This window comes from Pelodiscus sinensis, chromosome 19 (genome assembly GCF_052426305.1).
Source record: "Pelodiscus sinensis isolate ZL-2025 chromosome 19, ASM5242630v1, whole genome shotgun sequence".
NCBI lineage: Eukaryota > Metazoa > Chordata > Testudines > Trionychidae > Pelodiscus > Pelodiscus sinensis.
The window spans coordinates 311,550-330,552 of NC_143070.1; the positions used below are offsets into that span (position 1 = coordinate 311,550).

General features: G+C 58.5%; 2 protein-coding genes and 1 pseudogene across 10 annotated transcripts; 2 read left to right on the top strand and 1 right to left on the bottom strand.

Moving 5' to 3' along the window:
- Positions 1–107: 107 nt before the first annotated feature.
- On the bottom strand, positions 108–1,779 carry PFDN6 (prefoldin subunit 6). The gene is made up of 4 exons (XM_075917448.2): positions 1,648–1,779; positions 1,014–1,084; positions 511–635; positions 108–297 (listed from the first exon to the last, which is right to left on the bottom strand). The coding sequence occupies exons 1-4, from the start codon at positions 1,709–1,711 to the stop codon at positions 177–179; spliced, it is 381 nt and encodes a 126-aa protein (XP_075773563.2). The 5' UTR covers positions 1,712–1,779; the 3' UTR covers positions 108–176.
- Positions 1,780–7,231: 5,452 nt separating this feature from the next.
- Positions 7,232–14,430, top strand: B3GALT4 (beta-1,3-galactosyltransferase 4). 9 transcript variants are annotated; one of them, XM_075917444.2, is made up of 4 exons: positions 7,232–7,541; positions 8,017–8,057; positions 9,035–9,154; positions 11,166–14,430. In XM_075917444.2, exon 4 carries the CDS (start codon positions 11,193–11,195, stop codon positions 12,267–12,269), a length of 1,077 nt encoding a protein of 358 aa, XP_075773559.2. In that variant the 5' UTR covers positions 7,232–7,541; positions 8,017–8,057; positions 9,035–9,154; positions 11,166–11,192; the 3' UTR covers positions 12,270–14,430. The 9 variants fall into 9 exon arrangements, with proteins under 9 accessions (XP_075773559.2, XP_075773560.2, XP_075773556.2 ...); XM_075917445.2 differs by having other exon boundaries at positions 9,059–9,154; XM_075917441.2 differs by having other exon boundaries at positions 7,232–8,420.
- A 154-nt stretch (positions 14,431–14,584) lies between these two features.
- On the top strand, positions 14,585–16,764 carry LOC149521998 (uncharacterized; annotated as a pseudogene).
- The last annotated feature ends 2,239 nt before the right edge of the window (positions 16,765–19,003 follow it).

Consider the following 19,003-nt stretch of genomic DNA (forward strand, 5'->3'; position numbering starts at 1 on the left):
GCCGTGCTTCGGGGGCCCAGGGGGTCAGCCCTGCCAGGGAACCCCCAGGCCCAGAGGGGCCACACCCATAGCAGGGCAGAGCACACCCAGGTGGGGGCCACGTGGGATCAGTTTGTGCATCACCTCTTTTATTCTCAACAGTGAAAAACCTTAAATACCCCCCCCCCAGTGCCATCTCAGGCCTTGGGCACCGCCTTGCCCTGGGCGCGCTGATACTCCTGCTGCAGCCGGGCCAGCACCTCCCGCTGCTCCTCCGCCTTCTTCTCGCTCTCCTGGAGCTGCAGCTCGTAGCGCTTGCTGCGGGGGAGGGAGGGAAGGGGGGAGTGAGCCGGGCCCAAAGTGCCCCCCCCCCCCAGCCTGCCAGTGTGGCCCAGAGCTTGCCCCAGGGCAGGAGCCATCCTGGGGTGGAGCTTGGCCAATGGCCCCTAGCAGGGAAGGCCTCTGTGCCTGTGCCACTCCCCCTCCCCCCGGGGGGGGGGCTGGGACCCCTCCCGGGACACCCCCACTCACATCTCCCCAGAAATGTAGTCCAGCCTCTTGCTGACAGTGGCTTTCGCCTCCTCCATGTCCTGCTTCACCAAGACGGGGCCAATCAGCTTGTAGACCGTGTTGGTGGCATCCAGCAGCCCCAGCTCCTGGGGGGGGGGGGGGGGGCAGGGAGCAGATGGAGGGACGGGAGACACCCTTGGTGAGGTGGCTTGCCACAGGGGGAAGGGGAGAGTGAGCTGGGAGTCTGTGAAAAACTGGGGGCGAGCAGTTGTTACTGGGGGCAGGAGGGGAAGGTGGGGGCAGGGGAGGGGGAGCAGGGAGAGGAAGGGGAGTATCGGGGTGAAGGGTTAGCAGGGGAATGGGGAGGCGGGGGTATCGGGTTAGCGGGGGGGGCAGGGGGTACCAGGGGGGCAGGGGGAGAAGGGGGGTTGGGGGTTCGGGGGGGTTGGGGGTACCGGGGGGTAGGGGGGTGCCGGGGGGGCAGGGGGAGAAGGGGGGGCGGGGGGGTGCCGGGGGGGTCTCACCTCCTTGACGATGTTGTTTTCTGTCAGTTGCGCCTCCAGTTTCTGCCGGGCCGACAGGCACTTGCTGAGATCTGGGGGGGGGGGGGGGAGTGAGCTGCTGGGAGTGAGCCCCCCCGCTCCTCCCCCCCCTCACCGGGGCAGGGGGCGGGGCCGAGGCAGGGACGGACCCTGGGGAGCCGCGGGCAGGTCGCGGGGGGGGGGGGCGCGGAAGGGGGAGGGGCGGGCCAGAGGGGGGGGTTACGCGGCGGAGGGGTCCCAGGGGGGGCGGGCCCGAGGGGGGGTTACGCGGCGGGGGGCGGGCGTGGGGGGGTTACGCGGCGGGGGCAGTCCGGGGGGGGGGGGGGCCAGAGGGGGGGTTACGCGGCGGGGCGGGCGCGGGCCCGGGGGGGGGGGTTACGCGGCGGGGGGGGCGGGCGTGGGGGGGTTACGCGGCGGGGGGGCCCGAGGGGGGGTTACGCGGCGGGGGGGGTCTCGGGGGGGGCGGGCCCGAGGGGGGGGGTTACGCGGCGGGGGGCAGGCGCGGGGGGGCGGGCGCGGGCCCGAGGGGGGGGTTACGCGGCGGGGGGGTCTCGGGGGGGTTACGCGGCGGGGGGGGCGGGCGCGGGGGGGGGTCCGGGGGGGGCGGGGCCGGCACCTTTCTGCAGCTGCTGATATTTCTCCAGCTCGCCCTGCAGCCGCTTCTGCACCAGCTCCGCCATCGCGCGCCCCGCCCCGGAAGTGCCGCCGGGCCGCGGGGCCCCATGGGATTTGTAGTCCCGCCCGCACTTCCGCCCCGTGCCGTAAGGGCCGCGACAGAGGCGGGACTTTGGGGCCACTTCCGCCGTTTTCCAATATGGTGGGGCGATGCCCCTACTTCCGCCCGGTGCCAAGATGGCGCCACCGGCTTCTGAAGCCACTTCCGCCCCGCTCAAAGATGGCGGGCCTGGGGGGGGCAGTGACCCCGAGCGTGGTGACGTCCAGTGGCCTCCCCAGGAATTGAAATTGGGGGAGGGGTGTCAGGGCGGAGGAGGGGCAGCATGGCGCCATAGCTCCCCACACGGGGGGGGGGGGTAGGCGCCCCCATGGGGGGGTCCCTGGTGACGTCTCGCATCAGTGAAACCTCCCCCCGGCCCTGCCCCTCAGGGCCCAGGGACGTGGGGCCGGGGGCGCGGGAGGAGCCGTTCCCGGCCCCGCGGGGGGCACACAAGGGGCCCTGGCTCTGTGCTGCGACCGGGGCTGCTCAGCGTCGTCACCAGCCTGTTAGCGACTGGCGCAGCGTGGACGCGTCTCAGCCCACGCCGGGAGCGTGGCAAGGGCTTCGGAGGGCGGGTCAGAATCCAAAGTGACCCGGAGCAATGGCCACAGGCCAAGGGGATGAAGCTGAATACAGCCGCTCCCCGAGTTACAACCGACAAAGCCCCCATGGAGCGGTTGTAAAGGCAGTCCCCGAGTTACGAACGTACCCACGCTTACGAACAGCGCGGTTGCATGTGTGGAAGCAGGCAGTCAAAGGGGAATACCGAGTGGTGGCAGGATAAGCATGTTTAGGCGGGAAACGAAAAAGTAACTGTAATATGCTCGGCTCTCAGTCCAGCACGGTAGCTGCTGTATCTTGCCCAGCAACAAGTTTGGGCATGACTGTATAAAAGAGTTCACCTGGCTGCATCCAGTAGAAATCCCCTAGGCTGTGTCTAGACTGCATCCCTTTTCTGTAAAAGGGATGCAAATTAGACATATCGCAATTGCAAATGAAGCGGGGATTTAAATCCCCCCCCCGCTTCATTTGCATAAACATGGCTGCCGCTTTTTTCCGGCTCGGAGCTTTGCCAGAAAAAAGCACCAGTCTAGACGCAGATATTTCAGAAAATAAAGCCTTTTCCGAAAGATCCCTTATCCCTCATTTTAAGGCACCTAATTTTCTTTTTAAAGAAAAAGGCTTTATTTTCTGAAAGATCCACGTCTAGACTGGCGCTTTTTTCCGGCAAAACTCCAGAAAAAAGCGGCAGCCATTTTTATGCTAATGAAGCGGGGGGGATTTAATCCCTGCTTCATTTGCAATTGCGATATGTCTAATTTGCATCCCTTTTATGGAAAAGGGATGCAGTCTAGACACAGCCCTTGTGATTTCTCCACAGCGCTGTGTAATAAAGTTCGGTTCATCAGGTCTCCAGCCTCCGTCTTGACTTTTCTTCAACACATGTAACTGAATGGGGTCCGAGTTACAAACGGATCAAGTTACGGCCAAGTGTTTGGGCCGTAACTCATTTGTTACTCGGAGAGAGGCTGTAAGGACAAATGCAAAGTGCTGCACTTAGGAAGGAACAATCCATGTCACACACACAAAATGGGAAGTGACTGGCTAGGAAGGAGTCCTGCAGAAAGGGATAGAGGGGTCAGAGTGCACCACAAGCTAAACATGAGTCAACAGTGTGACGCTGTTGCACAATAAGGAAACATGATTCTGGGTGGCAGTAACAGGCGTGTTATAAGCAAAACAGGAGAAGTCATTCTTCCACTTTCTCTGCGCTGATTAGGCCTCAGCTGGAGTGTTGTGTCCAGTTCTGGGCACCGCATTTGAAGAAAGATGTGGAGAAACTGGAGAGGGTCCAGAGAAGAGCAACAAGAATGAGGAAAGGTCCAGAGAACAGGAGCTAGGAGGGTAGGCTGAAAGAATTGGGCTTGTTTCGTCTGGAAAGGAGAAGACTGAGGGGACATGAGAGCCGTTTTCAGGTATCTAAAAGGGTGTCACAGGGAAGAGGGGGGGAAATGGGCCCATTAGCCTCTGAGGACAGCACAAGCAGCAATGGGCTTAAACTGCAGCAAGGGAGGTTTAGGTTGGACATTAGGAAAAGCGTCCTGCCTGTCAGGGTGGTGAAATGCTGGAATAAATTGCCCAGGGGGGTTGTGGAATCCCCATCCCTGGAGCTATCGCAGAGCAGGCTGGACAGACACCGGTCAGGGATTCTAGACAGTGCTGGGCCCGGCCGTGCGGGCAGGGAACTGGACTTACTCTCTCGAGGTCCCTGCCAGTCCCGTTGTGAGCACATCACCAGCGCGGGGCTAGTGACATCACACACAGTGGCAGCACGTTGCCGGCACAGTGCTAGTAACATCAGCACAGCACGCCCAGCATCAGGGCCTTGCCAGCACGGTGTTAGGGACATCACGCCCGGCACCACGGGGTCTCTGACATGGCGATGACATCATCACCTGGGGGCTAATTAGTCCTTCCTTCCTCCCCGCCCCGTCGCTGGCCCCCTGTGCTAATAGTGTTCAGAGCTGCCCTACGCTCATCGCTCTTGCACCAGCCACAGCCTAGAGCAGGGGTGTCCAAACTTTTTTCAAAGAGGGCCAGATTTGATGAAGTGAACATGCGTGAGGGCCGACCATTTTGCCTGACATTCTTTGAACCATTAAAATTAAATGCAAATTAACTATTTTATGCAAAGTTTATTGCAAACGGCATACTTTTCATTTCGTCACATGGATGACAAATCTAAACAGGTGTTAAATCACTCTGCCTTTCATATCTGAAGGCTAGATGAAAAAAAAATCCAGGAAGCTGAAATATATGTCAGGAACATTGTAAAGTACATTACATATTATCAACTTTTAAGTTCAAAAAATATGAACAGGAACATAACACCAATTATACATGTTGTGTCCAAATATATTTATAACTGATTTAGACCAACTGACATTAACTGAGATTTTACAATGTATTCATCTCAATTGAAAAAAAAACTTGCCTACACTAATGTGAAGGGTGAAACTGAGATCTGGACTGCAGCACGTAGGCTAGGTCTGGTACAAAGGCAGAGGTTTTGATGCGCAAAATGTCATGCAGGTGAGAGTCACTTAGTCTTGTCCTCACGCAGTTCTTGTTAAAGTTCATAGCAGAGAATGTCTTCTCACACATATATGTTGAGCCAAACAAGCTCAGCATTTTCTTAGCCAATGTTCGAATGTCTTGAAACCGGCTCTTATCCAGTTGGCGGTAAAAGTTCACAAGAGAGAGCTGTTGGTGACGACTGCGTAACTCGCTGTCACAATGCAGCTCAATGAGCTCGAGATGCCGCTGATCTGGAGCATCATCGGGGTCAACAGAGAATGGAGAGGAGAAAAGGCTGATCTCCTTTTCAATAGCTGCAAAATCCTGAAAGCGCCGTTTAAACTCCCCAGCCAGAGATGCGATGTCTGCTGCATACCTGCTCGTTTGCGCACTGATATTGTCCTGTGGAAAACTGTTCATTATTTCCTGCAACGCTGAAAAATGTATGGTATTGGGCTGTGTTTGTGACAACTGCCTTATGAAAAGTTGCAGCTTTGTCCCAAAGGCTTTGAGGTGTGAATAAAGCTGGTTCACCGCTGCATCTTTCCCCTGAAGACTCGTGTTCAGTACATTCAGATGCTTTAGTATGTCAACTAGAAACCCCAAATCAGCCAGCCAAATAGGATCAGATAGTTCTCGCATTGGTTGTCCCTTTGTTTCCAAGAATTCTCCGATTTCCTTTCTGAGAGAGTAGAAACGCTGCAGTGCAGACCCCCGACTGAGCCATCTTACATCGTTGTGATATAAAACATCTTCGTATTCAGCCTGGATGTCCAGTAGAAACTGTTTAAACTGGCGGTGGCACAGGGCTTTAGAGCGAATAAAATTAATAGTCTTTAGCACCGGTTTCATAACATGATCATATTTGAGATGTTTAGCACAGAGAACTTGTTGATGAATGATACAATGGAGTTTAATAGCTTTGCCTCCTTCTTCGATCACCTTGTTACAGATTAGGGTTGATAATCCACTTCGTTCACAAGCCATGGCAGGTGCCCCATCAGTAATAATCCCAGTAACTTTGTTCCAAGGCAGTTTCATGTCATCTATGGCGGAACTAACAGAAACAAATAAATCTTTTCCTCTTGTTTGGTCCGTAAGGCTCTGGAGGTCAAGTAGCTCTTCAGTCACATTAATTTCATCGTCCACCCCTCTCATAAAAATCAGCAACTGAGCTGTGTCAGATAGGTCCGTGCTTTCATCACAGGCTATTGAAAAGAAGTCAAAATCCACTCCTTTGGATGTCAACTGTCTCTTAATATCTGATGAAATCTCTTCAATTCTCCGTGCTACAGTGTTACAAGCCAGGCAAATGTTGGCAAACTCTTGCTTCTTCTCGGGACAGATATTCTCAACCATTTTCATAACGCATTCTTTGATAAAGTCACCCTCAGCAAAAGATTTGCAATTTTTAGCAATTAACGTTGCCACCTCATAGCTCGCCCTTGTGGCATTTTCATTTGACTCACGGGCTCTTATGAAAACTTGCTGTTGTGACATTAAAACAGCTTCAAGTTGCTTCAACTTTTCACTGCAGTCGTGCCCTGTAAGCTTGTCGTATGTGCTATGTCTCGACTGGTAGTGTCTCTTGACATTAAATTCCTTATAAACAGCCACAGTCTCTTGGCATATCAGACAAACACAGTGATTCTGTATTTCAGTGAAGAAATATTCCACTTTCCACCTGTCCTGGAAGCGGCGGCCCTCACTGTCAACTTTCCTTCTCTTATTTACAGTCGCCATTTTTTTTAAATTGACCAGAAGGGGAAGGGATCATGTGAGCGCAGTGCCAGAGGTTTAATACACTGCCCAAGTAATACACTGCACTAATACACTGCCCAACAAGAATTCTCTTGCCTTTGTGGCTGTTTGTGGTGAAGTGTCTAATGATGAGCTCGGGCGTGTTCGCAGCTCCACGTGCCTGAGCCCGCCAGGAAGCTGACAGTGCGCAGGGCCAGTCACAGATACTGAGATATTTCCTGATCTCAGCAGCTGCGGAGTCCGTCCCTGCACTCTCAGCCCCAAGGCAGAGGGCCCGCAGGGTCGGAGGCGGGCGGAGAGCGCAGGGGAAGCCGGCCTCACGGCGGCCCGGGGGCAGGGCGAACCCGCAGCCAAGCGGGGGAGCGGGGCTGCGGACGTGCCGTACAGGGCAGGCTTTAGGACCGCAGCGGCTGCCATGGACGGCGGCGGCGTGGCTGGAAGCTGCGCGCTGCGCGCACCAGTTCAGAGGAGCGCCGGGGAGCCAGGAGAGGGGGAGGAAGCGGGGGCTGTCCCCGCACTCTCAGCCCCAAAGCCCGCGGGGTCGGAGAGCGCAGGGCACGCCGGCCTCAGGCAGCCCGGGGGCAGGGCGAACCCGCAGCCAAGCGGGGGAGCGGGGCTGCGGACGTGCCGTACAGGGCAGGCTTTAGGACCGCAGCGGCTGCCATGGACGGCGGCGGCGTGGCTGGAAGCTGCGCGCTGCGCGCACCAGTTCAGAGGAGCGCCGGGGAGCCAGGAGAGGGGGAGGAAGCGGGGGCTGTCCCTGCACTCTCAGCCCCAAAGCCCGCGGGGTCGGAGAGCGCAGGGCATGCCGGCCTCAGGCGGCCCGGGGGCAGGGCGAACCCGCAGCCAAGCGGGGGAGCGGGGCTGCGGACGTGCCCTACAGGGCAGGGACTAGGACCACGGCGGCGGTGCGGTCCGAAGCGGCGCGCTGCGCGTGCCGGTTAAAAGGAGCACCGGTGAGCCGGGAGAAGCGGGGGCCGTATTCAATCCGACCGCGGGCCGGACTTTGGACATGCCTGGCCTAGAGCCACGTCACTCATTGTCATTAGACCCTGGGCACTGCTCCTGGGGCACCGTGCAGCACAGAACACCCCCTGGCATGGGCCGGGCTGGGGGCAGCCTCCCGGGTAGGGCTGGGCACGATGCAGCAGCAGGAACTGCCAGTGGCTGTGCTGGAGGAGGCTCCAACGGCCCGTGCCCCACAGTTGGGGGCCAGAGCAGACCAGGACTCCTGGGTTCTGTGCCCAGATTCTGCTAGAACCCGCCTGATGCCGGGGGGTCCCACGCCCCCAAGCACAGCCCCTGGCCAGGGTGGGTCCTGGACGTGGGGGCGTTTTGGTCTGTGCCGCACTGCCCAGGGGGTGGTTAAGGTCTTGTCCGGGGTACTTCCGGGAGAGCAGCTCAGACACAGCTGGCTCTGTGTCCCGACAGGTTCCTCTCCTGCAGCTGCCACACCCTCCCCGATCTGCCAGGTAAGCTGAACCTGTCACAGGGCCTTGGGGCAGGAGGCGTGGCAGGCCAAGGCTTTCCCCGCCCTTCCTCTTCTGCGGGACAAAGCTCTCTGCAGCTGCTGCCCTGTGGGTCTGGTATCCAAATGAGCCCCAGGGTCCTGAGAAGCAGGTGTTACCACCCTAGGGGGTATCCCTGGTACGGGGGTGAGGGTCTCCTGCTGTAACGGAGGGGGGCCTGGTGTGTCCCTGGAATCAGCGGCAAGTGGAAAAGCCGCTTCCGAAGTCACAGTGGAACCATGCCGGTGGGTGCCACCCTGCAAGCAGGATTGACCCAGTTCCGTGGGGTGCGTCCCTGCTGCTGGCTCTGCAAAGCTGCCGCTGAGCGTGAGTATGCATCGACGGCTTCAACCCGGGCCTCCAAGAGCCGACACGTATCCGCCGGGGGGGCAGTCACCCCGGTTTGGCTCAGTCGCAGGGGCAGGGTCGGCAGAGCGCCCCTCTGTGCGGGCAGCAGGGTTCCCTGCCCTGGGCTGTATTCGCACCGTTCCCTCTGCTACGTTGCATGGGACACTGCAGTAACCCCGTGTGTGCGCCTCAGCTTCGGGCACTGCCCTGAGAGCGAGGTGGGGACGGGCGTTCTGGGGTGACAGCCTCCCCCACTCCAATGGCCGATGCTTCTGTCAACGGGCCAGGGAGGGGCATGTGACCAGGTAGCAGGACAAGGCTGGAGGGGGCGGGCCGACTGCAGGAAGGGGCCTGCCCTGTGCGCTGGCTTGGGGGAGGAGATGGGGGGTTGGAGCCCTTGGCTTCAGGCCCCCTCTCCCCAGTTTGGGCTGGGCTGCCCACTCTGGGTCCCTGGGAACTAGTGACCCTCCTGGTCGCCCTGCCGGCTGGGAGTCGCGTCTGGCGGCAGCTGGGGGTGTCGGGCCTGGTGACGGGGGTCCCCCTAAGTGAATGGGCTACGCACCCCCGCCAAGGCTTGTTTTCGGCTGTGTAAGGGGGCAGGCGGTGTCTGCTTCCAGCCAGCGAGGCCAGTGACGAGCAGGCTCCGCCAGACAGGAAGCCTGGTTTCCCCCATGACGGGTGTTTCTGCCCTGCAGCCAGACGCGGGTTCCACGGTACGTACCTTACACAGTACTGGTACCCATGGCTCACGAGGCCGTCATGGGGGGGTCCTCGGCCCATGCAGCTGGGGGGCTTGGGGATCCAAGGGGGTGGGGGGCTGGTCTCTGGCCTCCTTTTGTGGGCTAGACCCAAGGGACGTGCACAGCTCCACTGGCCAGGCCAGAGCGCGCCACAGCAGCACGGCCCAGCTCTCCCCAGGGTCCCCTGCCCAGAATCTGGCCCTGCCGAGCCCTGCTCCACCCTGGCCACGCCGGTGCCATGATGGGCCTTAGGGGTGAGTGGGGGCAGCTCTGTCTTGCTAGAGGTGCGGGGGACTTGGGGTCTTTTGAGTCCCCTGCTCCCGCCGCCCAGGCCAGCTGCCTCCTGCGCTGTTCCCGCAGGAGCTGTCTGCCTTGGCACTCATGAATGGTGCACAGGGAAACTGAGGCACGCCCACCCGCCTTGTGGATAGTTCAGAAAAACCTCCCAGCACAAAGGGGGTGGGGGGAGGGCTGCCATGTCTTGGCTAGTCGCTGACTGGTCTGCGGGGGGGTAGCGACTCAGCAGGATGGACCGAGGAGTCTGGGGCGCAGGGAGGGAGAGACGCTGGGGAGAGGGGGATCTGTGGGCAATGGGGGGTGTCCCGGGAGGGTGAGCGCCAGGCTGGGGTGACGGGGAGCCTGGGTAACAGACTGGGCTGGAGGGGGAATGTGTACCGGGTGGGAGGGGCTGTAGAGGGGAGATTGATAGGGGACTGGAGGGGTCCGTGGTGGGGAGGGGTGGCTGTGGGGGGGACAGAGGGACAGGAGTGTACCGAAGGGAGGAGGGATGGATACGGGCTGTGCCGGGGGCAGAGGGGGGATCTGGGTACTGGGGGAAAGGGCCATGGGGGGCCTGGGTAGCGGGGAGGGCGGTGGGGGCTGGATAGTGGAGGGAGGGGCCATGGGGGGGCTGGGTAGCAGGTGGAGGGGGTCTGTGGGGGGGCTGGGTAGCAAGGAGGTCCAGGGGGTTGTGGGGGGGGCTGGATGGGGGCCTGTGGGGGGCTGGGTAGCAGGGGGCTGCATGGGGGAGGGGCGGGGGGGCTGGATAGCGGGCGGAGGAGAGATGGGGATGCCGCTGGGGGCGGGGCATGGGAGGCCGGGGGGGGGAAGGTGGGGGAGGGGCCGCGGGGAGGGGCATGGGAGGCTGGGGGGGGACCGGATGGGGGCGGGACAAGGGGCGGGGGGAGGCGCAGCGGTCGCGGAGCGGGGCGGGGTCGGGAGGTGAGATCGGCTCCCCGCATCCCCCCCCCCGCGACCTGCCGCGTCCCGCCCCCCCCCCCCGCGACGTGACTCTGCCTCGCCTCCGCCCCCCCGGGGAGAGGGGGCTGAGATGCGGGCGGGGGGGGGAGGCTGCAGAGGACAGCGGGGCTGAGATGGGGGGCGGGGGCTGCTGGGGGCTGAGATGGGGGGTTGCTGGGGGCTGAGATGGGGGCTGCTGGGGGCAGAGGGCTGAGATGGGGGGTTGCTGGGGGCTGAGATGGGGGGTGCAGGGGGCAGAGGGCTGAGATGGGGGGTTGCTGGGAGCAGAGGGCTGAGATGGGGGGTTGCTGGGGGCAGGGGGCAGAGGGCTGAGATGGGGGGGTTGCTGGGGGCTGAGATGGGGGCTGCAGGGGGCAGAGGGCTGAGATGGGGGGTTGCTGGGGGCTGAGATGGGGGCTGCAGGGGGCAGAGGGCTGAGATGGGGGGTTGCTGGGGGCTGAGATGGGGGCTGCAGGGGGCAGAGGGCTGAGATGGGGGGGCTGCTGGGGGCTGAGATGGGGGGTTGCTGGGGGCAGAGGGCTGAGATGGGGGGTTGCTGGGGGCAGAGGGCTGAGATGGGGGGTTGCTGGGGGCAGAGGGCTGAGATGGGGGGTTGCTGGGGGCTGAGATGGGGGCTGCAGGGGGCAGAGGGCTGAGATGGGGGGTTGCTGGGGGCTGAGATGAAGGGGGGTGTTCTGTGTGTGACCCCTCCCCCCATCTCTCTCTCTCTCTCTCTCACTTGTAGGCTGCCTCCACCACTAGCTGACCCCCCATGGTTCCCCGGCTCTGCCCCCCCCGGCGCCCCCTGGCCTGGCTGCTGGCGGGGCTGGGGGGGCTGGCGCTGGTGAGCCTGCTGGCCGGGGGCACGGGGGAGGAACTGCTGGCCTGGGCGCTGGGCCCCTTCCTGGGGGGCGAGGGGCCCCCCCTGCCGCTGGACCTCCCCTTGCCGGGCCCCGGCGCCTTCCTGCTGCCCAACGCGGGCGCCTGCAGGCCCCGGGCCCCCTTCCTGCTGGTGCTGGTGGCCAGCGCCCCCGGGCACGTGGCCCAGCGCCAGGCGGTGCGGGCCAGCTGGGGGGGCGCCCGCCGGGCGGGGGGCCAGGCCGTGCGGACGCTCTTCGCCCTGGGGGCGCCCGGCTCAGGGGAGGAGCAGGCCCAGCTGGAGCGGGAGGCCCAGCGGCACGGGGACCTGGTGCAGGGCCGCTTCGCCGACACCTACGCCAACCTGACCCTCAAGACCCTGCTGCTGCTGGGCTGGGCGGCCGCCCACTGCCCCGACGCCGCCTTCGTGGCCAAGGTGGACGACGACGTCTTCCTCAACCTGCCCGCCCTGGCCCGGCACCTGGCGGCCCGGCCCGGCCCCCGCCCGCTCTACCTGGGCCGGGTGCACTGGTGGGTGTCCCCCACCCGCCAGCCCAGCCACCCGCACCACGTGCCCGCCTCTGTCTACCCGGCCGGGGCCTTTCCCCTCTACTGCAGCGGCACGGCCTACGTGCTGTCCCGCGAGGCTGCCTGGCGGGTGCTGGGGGCCACCCCCCACGTGCCCCTCGTGGCCCCCGAGGACGTCTACGTGGGGCTGTGCGCACGCTGGGCCGGCCTGGCCCCCACCCACAGCGCCCGCGTGGCCGGAGCCGCCCACTACCCCCTGGACCCCTGCTGCTACGGGGAGGTGCTCTTCAGCGTGCACCAGGTGGGCCCCCGGGCCATGCGGGCGGCCTGGGCCATGACGGAGGCGGAGCCAGGCGCCTGTTCCCTGCTGCAGAGGGCACTGGGGGTGCTGAGGTGCAAGGGGCTCGCGCTGCTGGAGGACCTCTGGGGGGCTGGCAGCCAGGACGCCTGGGCTCCATCCTAGCCCTGGGAAGGGAAGCGGAGGGTAGTCTAGTGGCTCTCAACCAGGCCGGGGTGGGTGCAGGGGGCCACTCAGCTACAGATGTGGCCTCGTCTACAGCAGGCGACAGAGGCAGCCCCAGCAAGGCACCCGCCAGCTAAAAGGGCCCACGCTGGGGCGCTGCGCCCCGACCCCTCCAGGTAATGTGTGTGGGCAGGGTGGGCTGCGCTCGACGGCGCCAAGCAGCACGCAGGCCTGTTGCAGGACACTGGGCTTCGCTGCGGCACGTCGGTTGTTTTCCCGCTCCGGTTGCACGCAAGTTGATTGCAGGCGAAACTTGGGGAGGGAGACACCGGCCAAATGAGACCTTGGAAAGGGAGGCCGTAGCCTGGAAGCGGTTGAGAGCCACTGGGCTAGCGATAGTCGGGGGGGGTAGGAGCCAGGACTTCTGGGTTCTCACCCTGGCAGTGGGAGGGAAGCAGGGTGAAATGCTGTGAATGGATTCCATGCGTGGAATAAATGTTGTTTTGTGCACCAAGGCGGGGGGGCTGTGCACCACCAATAGAAGCACCTGCTGCCGGCTGGAGATGCTCTGCTAATGAGTGCATGGGACTCTCTCCTGAGTGGCCGCCCGCATGCCCAGTGCACAGACTCTGTCAGCAGCTCAGTTTTAAAATGTTTGCCCTGGCTTGTTTCATACGCAACGTCCTGGCGCTTCGGTTCTCCTGCGGGCATGTGCCGCGGCTGCCTTGGGACGCCGCCTGGGGCCGGACATGCACCAAGTCGCGCGCGTGAGTGGAGCGTGGCACCTGCGGCTTTTCTCTGTGGTGTGCCACCACGCTGAAATGCACGGACTTTGTGTGTGCTGTGCCAAACCGCAGCAAGGGCGCCGTGCACCTCCCCGCACCCCCCCCCCAGCGGGGCGGCCAGTGCTGGACGAGCCACGACGGTGACCTGTGGGAAAGACTGGATGCGATTGCTCATCGGCGTGGCTTGTCGCTTGCGGCAGATGCATCCCGCACGTTACGTGACGCTGCCCGGCTAGTGCTGTGACACGTGCAAAGGAGCAGTGTTGTGCTGAACGCCACTAGACAGAGTGTTGCAGGACAGAGCCTTTTTGGAAAGGTAAAAGGCTGTTTTCAGGAGAAAATGGTCTAGGTCTGCAGAAAGGAAACGTGCTAATCCCAGCAGGAGAAAGAGGCGGGCTTAGAGTCACGTTTGATGCACCCTTCACAAATTAGATTTCACTGGATCATTCACCCGGCTGTCCCGGGTGTAGGTTCTCTGGGGACTTGAAAAACGCAGTGCTATTGTAATGGGATTAGCAAAGGTCCGACCAACGGTCCAGCCAGCCCAGTGTCCTGTCTGCCAACAGTAGCTGGTGCCAGATGTCCGGCAGGAAGTGAACACAGCCGGGAATCCTTCAGTGATTCACTCCGGCGCCCAGTCCCTGACAGAGGCGAGGGACACCATTCCTCCCCATCCTGGCTAGTAGCCATTGATGGACGTAACTGATCTAGTTCTTTTTTGAACACTGTTGAAGTCCTGGTCTTTGCAACATCCTCTGGCAAGGAGTTCCACAGGTGTAGTACGATGAAGGCCTAAAACATAAGCCCACGCAGCACAGGCCTGGTGTGAGGAGCTGAGGCCTAGCTAACAATGGACAAAACATGGCGAACATAAAGCAAAGCTAAGCTGTGAACAAGAGGCAGGCCCCTGCTCACAGAACTTGGCACACACAGGGCTGAGCGAGCAAAACGCTAACTGGCCAGCTGCAGAACAAGAATTGGTACTGGTCATAAGTGGATAGCACAATATCACTAGCCCATGAAAAAAGACCGTGGTACCTACTCGTCACAGAAACAGACCCAGGTCCAGGAAAGGGTCTAGGATGACAGCATGATGGCTAGAGATGATCTCATCAAACCAGGAGGTACAGGGGATGGGCGGCAGCTAAGTAGCATCAGAGGGTGGCAGCCTGACAAGGACAGCAGTGAGGTGTGATTTGTTTGTACCTGTATATAAGGCGGTGTCGTGGGGCACAGCCTTTGTGTGACGGGGGGAGGACATTTCCCACTGATTGAGTCATTCCATTGTGGCAAGTACACGTGTGCAGTGGTTCAGAAGCGTCTACTGAGAACTCTGACTGCACTTCACTCTACAATAAACCTGGCCTGGCACCTTGGATCCTTATCTGGCTTGTGGTCTTTGGGGGCCCTCTCAGGGCCAGCTGTGGTCATTGGGCCCACATCACTGCGCACACACGCACGCGGAGCAGCGACCTGTGAGGACACCACGGCAGTGACTACGCCTAACCACTGTTGTACTTAACTTCATTAGCTGACCCCAAGTTCTTGTTGTTGGGCCCAGAAAAACAAGCCTTGGTCATTATGCTAAAGGAAAATGAACAAGGGCTGACGTGTCCGGGGGACGCCCCGTTGTCCCTGGTACTCAGAGATTGGAAGGGTCTCTCTGGAACAGCCAGTCCAGCTAAGTCCAGGATGAGAGATTTATGCCGAATTCAGTGGCCTTCCCTTACCGCTCATTTGTGCCCGGATAAGGATTGGCCGGATTGCGGAACCTTTTCCTAGAAAGAATGAGTGTCCTTAGGGACATACTGGTTAGCCTTGGACCCGGTATCTAGTTGTATGGTGCAATTATAACCCAAAAGAGAGAAGTGGTCTTGCAGGTCATTGATTTGGAGGCACCTCTCAAGCTCCCTCCGCTGTATGCCCGAGACCCAGCTGGAGGAAGACTGGTATCGCCCCATGGGGCTACCACGGAGACAAAGTCCCAGGTTACAAAATGAGGATGGGCAAAAGGGGGAGACCTCCTCTGGGGCTGTTTCGGGAAAGGCGGAGGGGGCTGGAAAGTCCTCCCTGTATCCGCTTCGGGCTTATCCTATTCCCCAGAACAATGGGCAAGCTACATTTGCATATACTCATGCCCCATTTTCGACCGCTGATTTACTAAATTGGCAGCGCTCGCTGCCACGTCTCCGGGATACCCCGGCGGCGGGAGCGGGAACTTTCCGTACTATTGTCTCTGCCCACCTACCAACTTGGGCGGATGTGAATCAGTTACTGGACACTCCGCACTGAAGACGAGAGGCAGAAGGTTAAGGAAAAGGCGAGAGCATATTACCAAGATCAGACATGGGGAACCTTGCCCAGTGCTGAACCTAACTGGATCCTAATAATGATGGGGAAGGGGAAATCGGAGTCGTTATCGACAAGCTATTTTGCATGGAATAAAAGCGGTGGGGGACGTAACCCCTAACTGGGGCAAAGTGACAGCTCGTATTCAGTTCCCCAATGAACATCCTTCTGATATTTGCACTCGATTAACGCATGCGATCCGGAAACATGGTAGCTTAGACCCTGATGCAGAGCACGGAAGGGAGATGATAAAAATGGTTTTTATGGCAGAGCGTGCAGAGGATATTGCAAGAAGGTTTAGGGAATGGTATGCCAGGAAAAGCCTACCTGAAATAGTTAGCGTTGCGACGCGGGTTTACAACGGGAGAGGAGAGAAGGGAGAGAGAGCAGGAAAGCAAATCAAAAGGATACGAGGGATCAAGCATCGTTGTTGGCAGTGGCTGTGGCAGGAGGCAGAGGAGGGGCCCCGGGTGGAGTCGCAGTAAGTATTGGAAGGGGTAAAATAGCTACGAGGGTGAGGATGTGGAGGTAGTGTGACCCTGCCCCAGGGGGCAGCAGGGTGGTATTGGGGGGCATGATGTGGGGACACAGGGGGGACAGATGGGATGTGGGGGTAACCTGGGGGCAGTAGGGTGCACTGAGTGATGAAAAACTTCCTTTTGTTTTAAACCTGCTGCCTATTAAGGTCTCTGAAGGCAGGATTTCCCTTTGGTGACGTTCCTCCAACAAATCCCGGTCAGCTATGTGTCTGACAATTATATTTACTATAGTTTCAACTAATTTGCCCAGTACCGATGGTAGACTCACCAGTCTGTAAGTGCCAGGATCACTTCGAGCGCCCTTTTTAAATATTGCTGTCACAGTAGCTGGCTTAAGGACAGGTTACACACCACAGGTAAGAGTGCTGCAATTGCACATCTGAGTGCTGTCAGAACTCGGGTGAATGTCATCAGGGCCCGGTGACGTGTACTGTTCAGTTTGTTCCAAAACCTCCTCTAATGACACCTCAATCTGGGATAAGTCCCCAGATTTGTCACCTAAAAAGAATGGCTCAAGTCTGGGACTCTCCCCAGTATCCTCAGCTGTAAAGGCCGAAGCAAAGAATTAATTTAGCATCGCCACTTACCAGCTTTGAGTGCTCCTTTAGCATCTCAGTCGTCCAAAGGCCCCACTGGTTGTGTAGCTTCTGCTGGACTTAAAAAAAGTTTTGCTATTACTGTTTGGCTGTGTCTACATTGGCCCCTTTTCTGGAAAAGGGATGCTAAGAAGACACTTCGGAATTGCAAATGCCGGGGGGATTTAAATATCCCCCGCGGCATTGCATGAACATGGCTGCTGCTTTTTGCCAGAGAAAAGCACCAGTCTAGACGGGCTCTTTCGGAAAATAAAGCCTTTTCCGGAAGATCCCTTATTCCTACTTAAAATCAGGAATAAGGGAGCTTCCGGAAAAGGCTTTATTTTCCGAAAGATCCCGTCTAGACTGGTGCTTTTCTCTGGCAAAACCCCGAGCCGGAAAAAAGCGGCAGCCATGTTCATGCAAATACCGCGGGGGATATTTAAATCCCCCGCAGCATTTGCAATTCCAAAGTATCTCATTAGCATCTCTTTTCTGGAAACGGGTGCCAATGTAGACGTAGCCTTTGAGTTTTTAGCTAACTCCTTTTTGGCTTTCCTTATTACAGGTTTGCACGTCATGTGACAGCATTTATGTGCCTTTCTATTTTTCTCACTAGGCTTTAACTCCCACTTTTTAAATGTCTTTTTCCCACACATTGCTTCATGGTGGTTAAGCTATGGTGGCATCTTTTTGGGTCTCTCTTCCTGTGTGTTTTCATTCGGGATGTACATTTATGTTGGGCCTCTATTATGGTGTCTTTGAAACATTTCCATGCAGCTTGCAGGGATGTTACATGTCTCATTGTACCGTTTGATTTCTGTTTAACTAACTTCCCCATTTTTGTGTAGTTCCCCTTTGTGAAATTAAATGGCAGTGTTGGGCTGCTGAGGTGTTTTTCTCACCACAGGGAAGCTAAATGTTATTACATTATGGTCACTACGTCCAAATGGTCCAGTTATATTTACCTCTTGGACCAGATACTGCGCTCAATTTTGGACTAAATCAAGAATAGCCTCTCCCCCTGTGGGTTCCAGAACCAGCTGCTCCAAGAAGCAGTCATTTAAGGTGCCAAGAAATGTTAGCTCTGCAGCCTGGCCTGAGGTGCCGTGTACCCAGTGGCTACATCTACATTGGCAATATTTAGTGCAAAAGCAAGTGCTTTTGCACAAATTCTTGCCGCCTGTCTACACTGGCCGCGAGTATTTGCACAAGAACACTGACATTCTACTGCATGAAATCAGGGCTTCTTGCACAAATACTCCGATGCTCCCGCTCAGGGATAAGTCCTCGTGCGCAAGTATTCTTGCGCCAGAGGCCAGTGTAGACAGGCACCATCAGTTACCCTGTGGGCAAAATGGCCATCGGAGCTTTCTTGCACAAGAGAGTGTCTACACTGGCACGGGTGCTTTTGCGCAAAGGCACATGCCAGTATAGACGCTTTCTTACTAAAACACGCAAAAACTCTTGCGTTGATAGTATTTGCGCTAAGCCTTGCCAGTCTAGACGTAGCCAGTCAGTATGGGGATAGTTGAATTCCCGCATAATAAACAATTATTGAGTTGTTTATGCGGATAGCCTCGCTAATCTCCCTTAGCATTTCATGGTCACTATCACTGTCCTGATCAGGTGGTCGGTAATAGATCCCGACTGCTCTGATCTTATCATCGGAGCGTGGAAGTGAAATTCTACGGAACATTTTGGCTCATTTAAGAATTTTACTTCATTTGATTCTACATTTTCTTTCATGTATAGTGCCCCTCCCCCACCAGCACGACCTGTCCTGTCCTTCCGATAGATTTTGTATCCTGGTGTGACTGTGTCCCATGGATTAGAACACGAGAGCGGCCAGACGGGGTCAGACCAACAGTGCAACCAGCCCAGGGCCCTGTTTGCCCACAGCGCCCAGTGCCCCAAGAGTGAAGAGAACAGGGATCCACCTCCTGTGGCCCATTCCCAGCCTTTGACACACAGAGGCCAGGGCCACCAGGCCTGCTTAGCCTGGCTAATAAGTACTGAGGGACCTGTTCTCCATAAAGCCCCGCTCTTCAAAACCTCCTCTGGCAAGGGGTTCCACAGGTTGGCTATGCCTACACTGCACTGGTATTGTGCAAGAAATAGCCTCCTTTGCATAAGTGTGGAATATCGCCGCGCCTCATTTGCATAATTAACGAGCAGCTGCTTTTTGCGCAAGAGGCTTTTGCACAAAAAGGAGCCGTCTACGTGGCTCCTTGTGCAAAACCCCCCTCTTGTGCAAGAGGCATTTTTCCAGGAAAAAAAATGGAAAAATGGCTCTTGCACAAGAGGAGGTTTTTGCACAAAAGCCTCTTGCGCAAAAAAGCATCTGCTCATTAATTATGCAAATGAGGCTGGGCAATATTCCACGCTTAGCCTCATTTGCGTATTTTTGTGCAAAACCAGCAGAGCGTAGACACAGCCGTTGTGCGCAGCATGAAGAAAAACACCCTTTGGTTTGTTTTAAACCC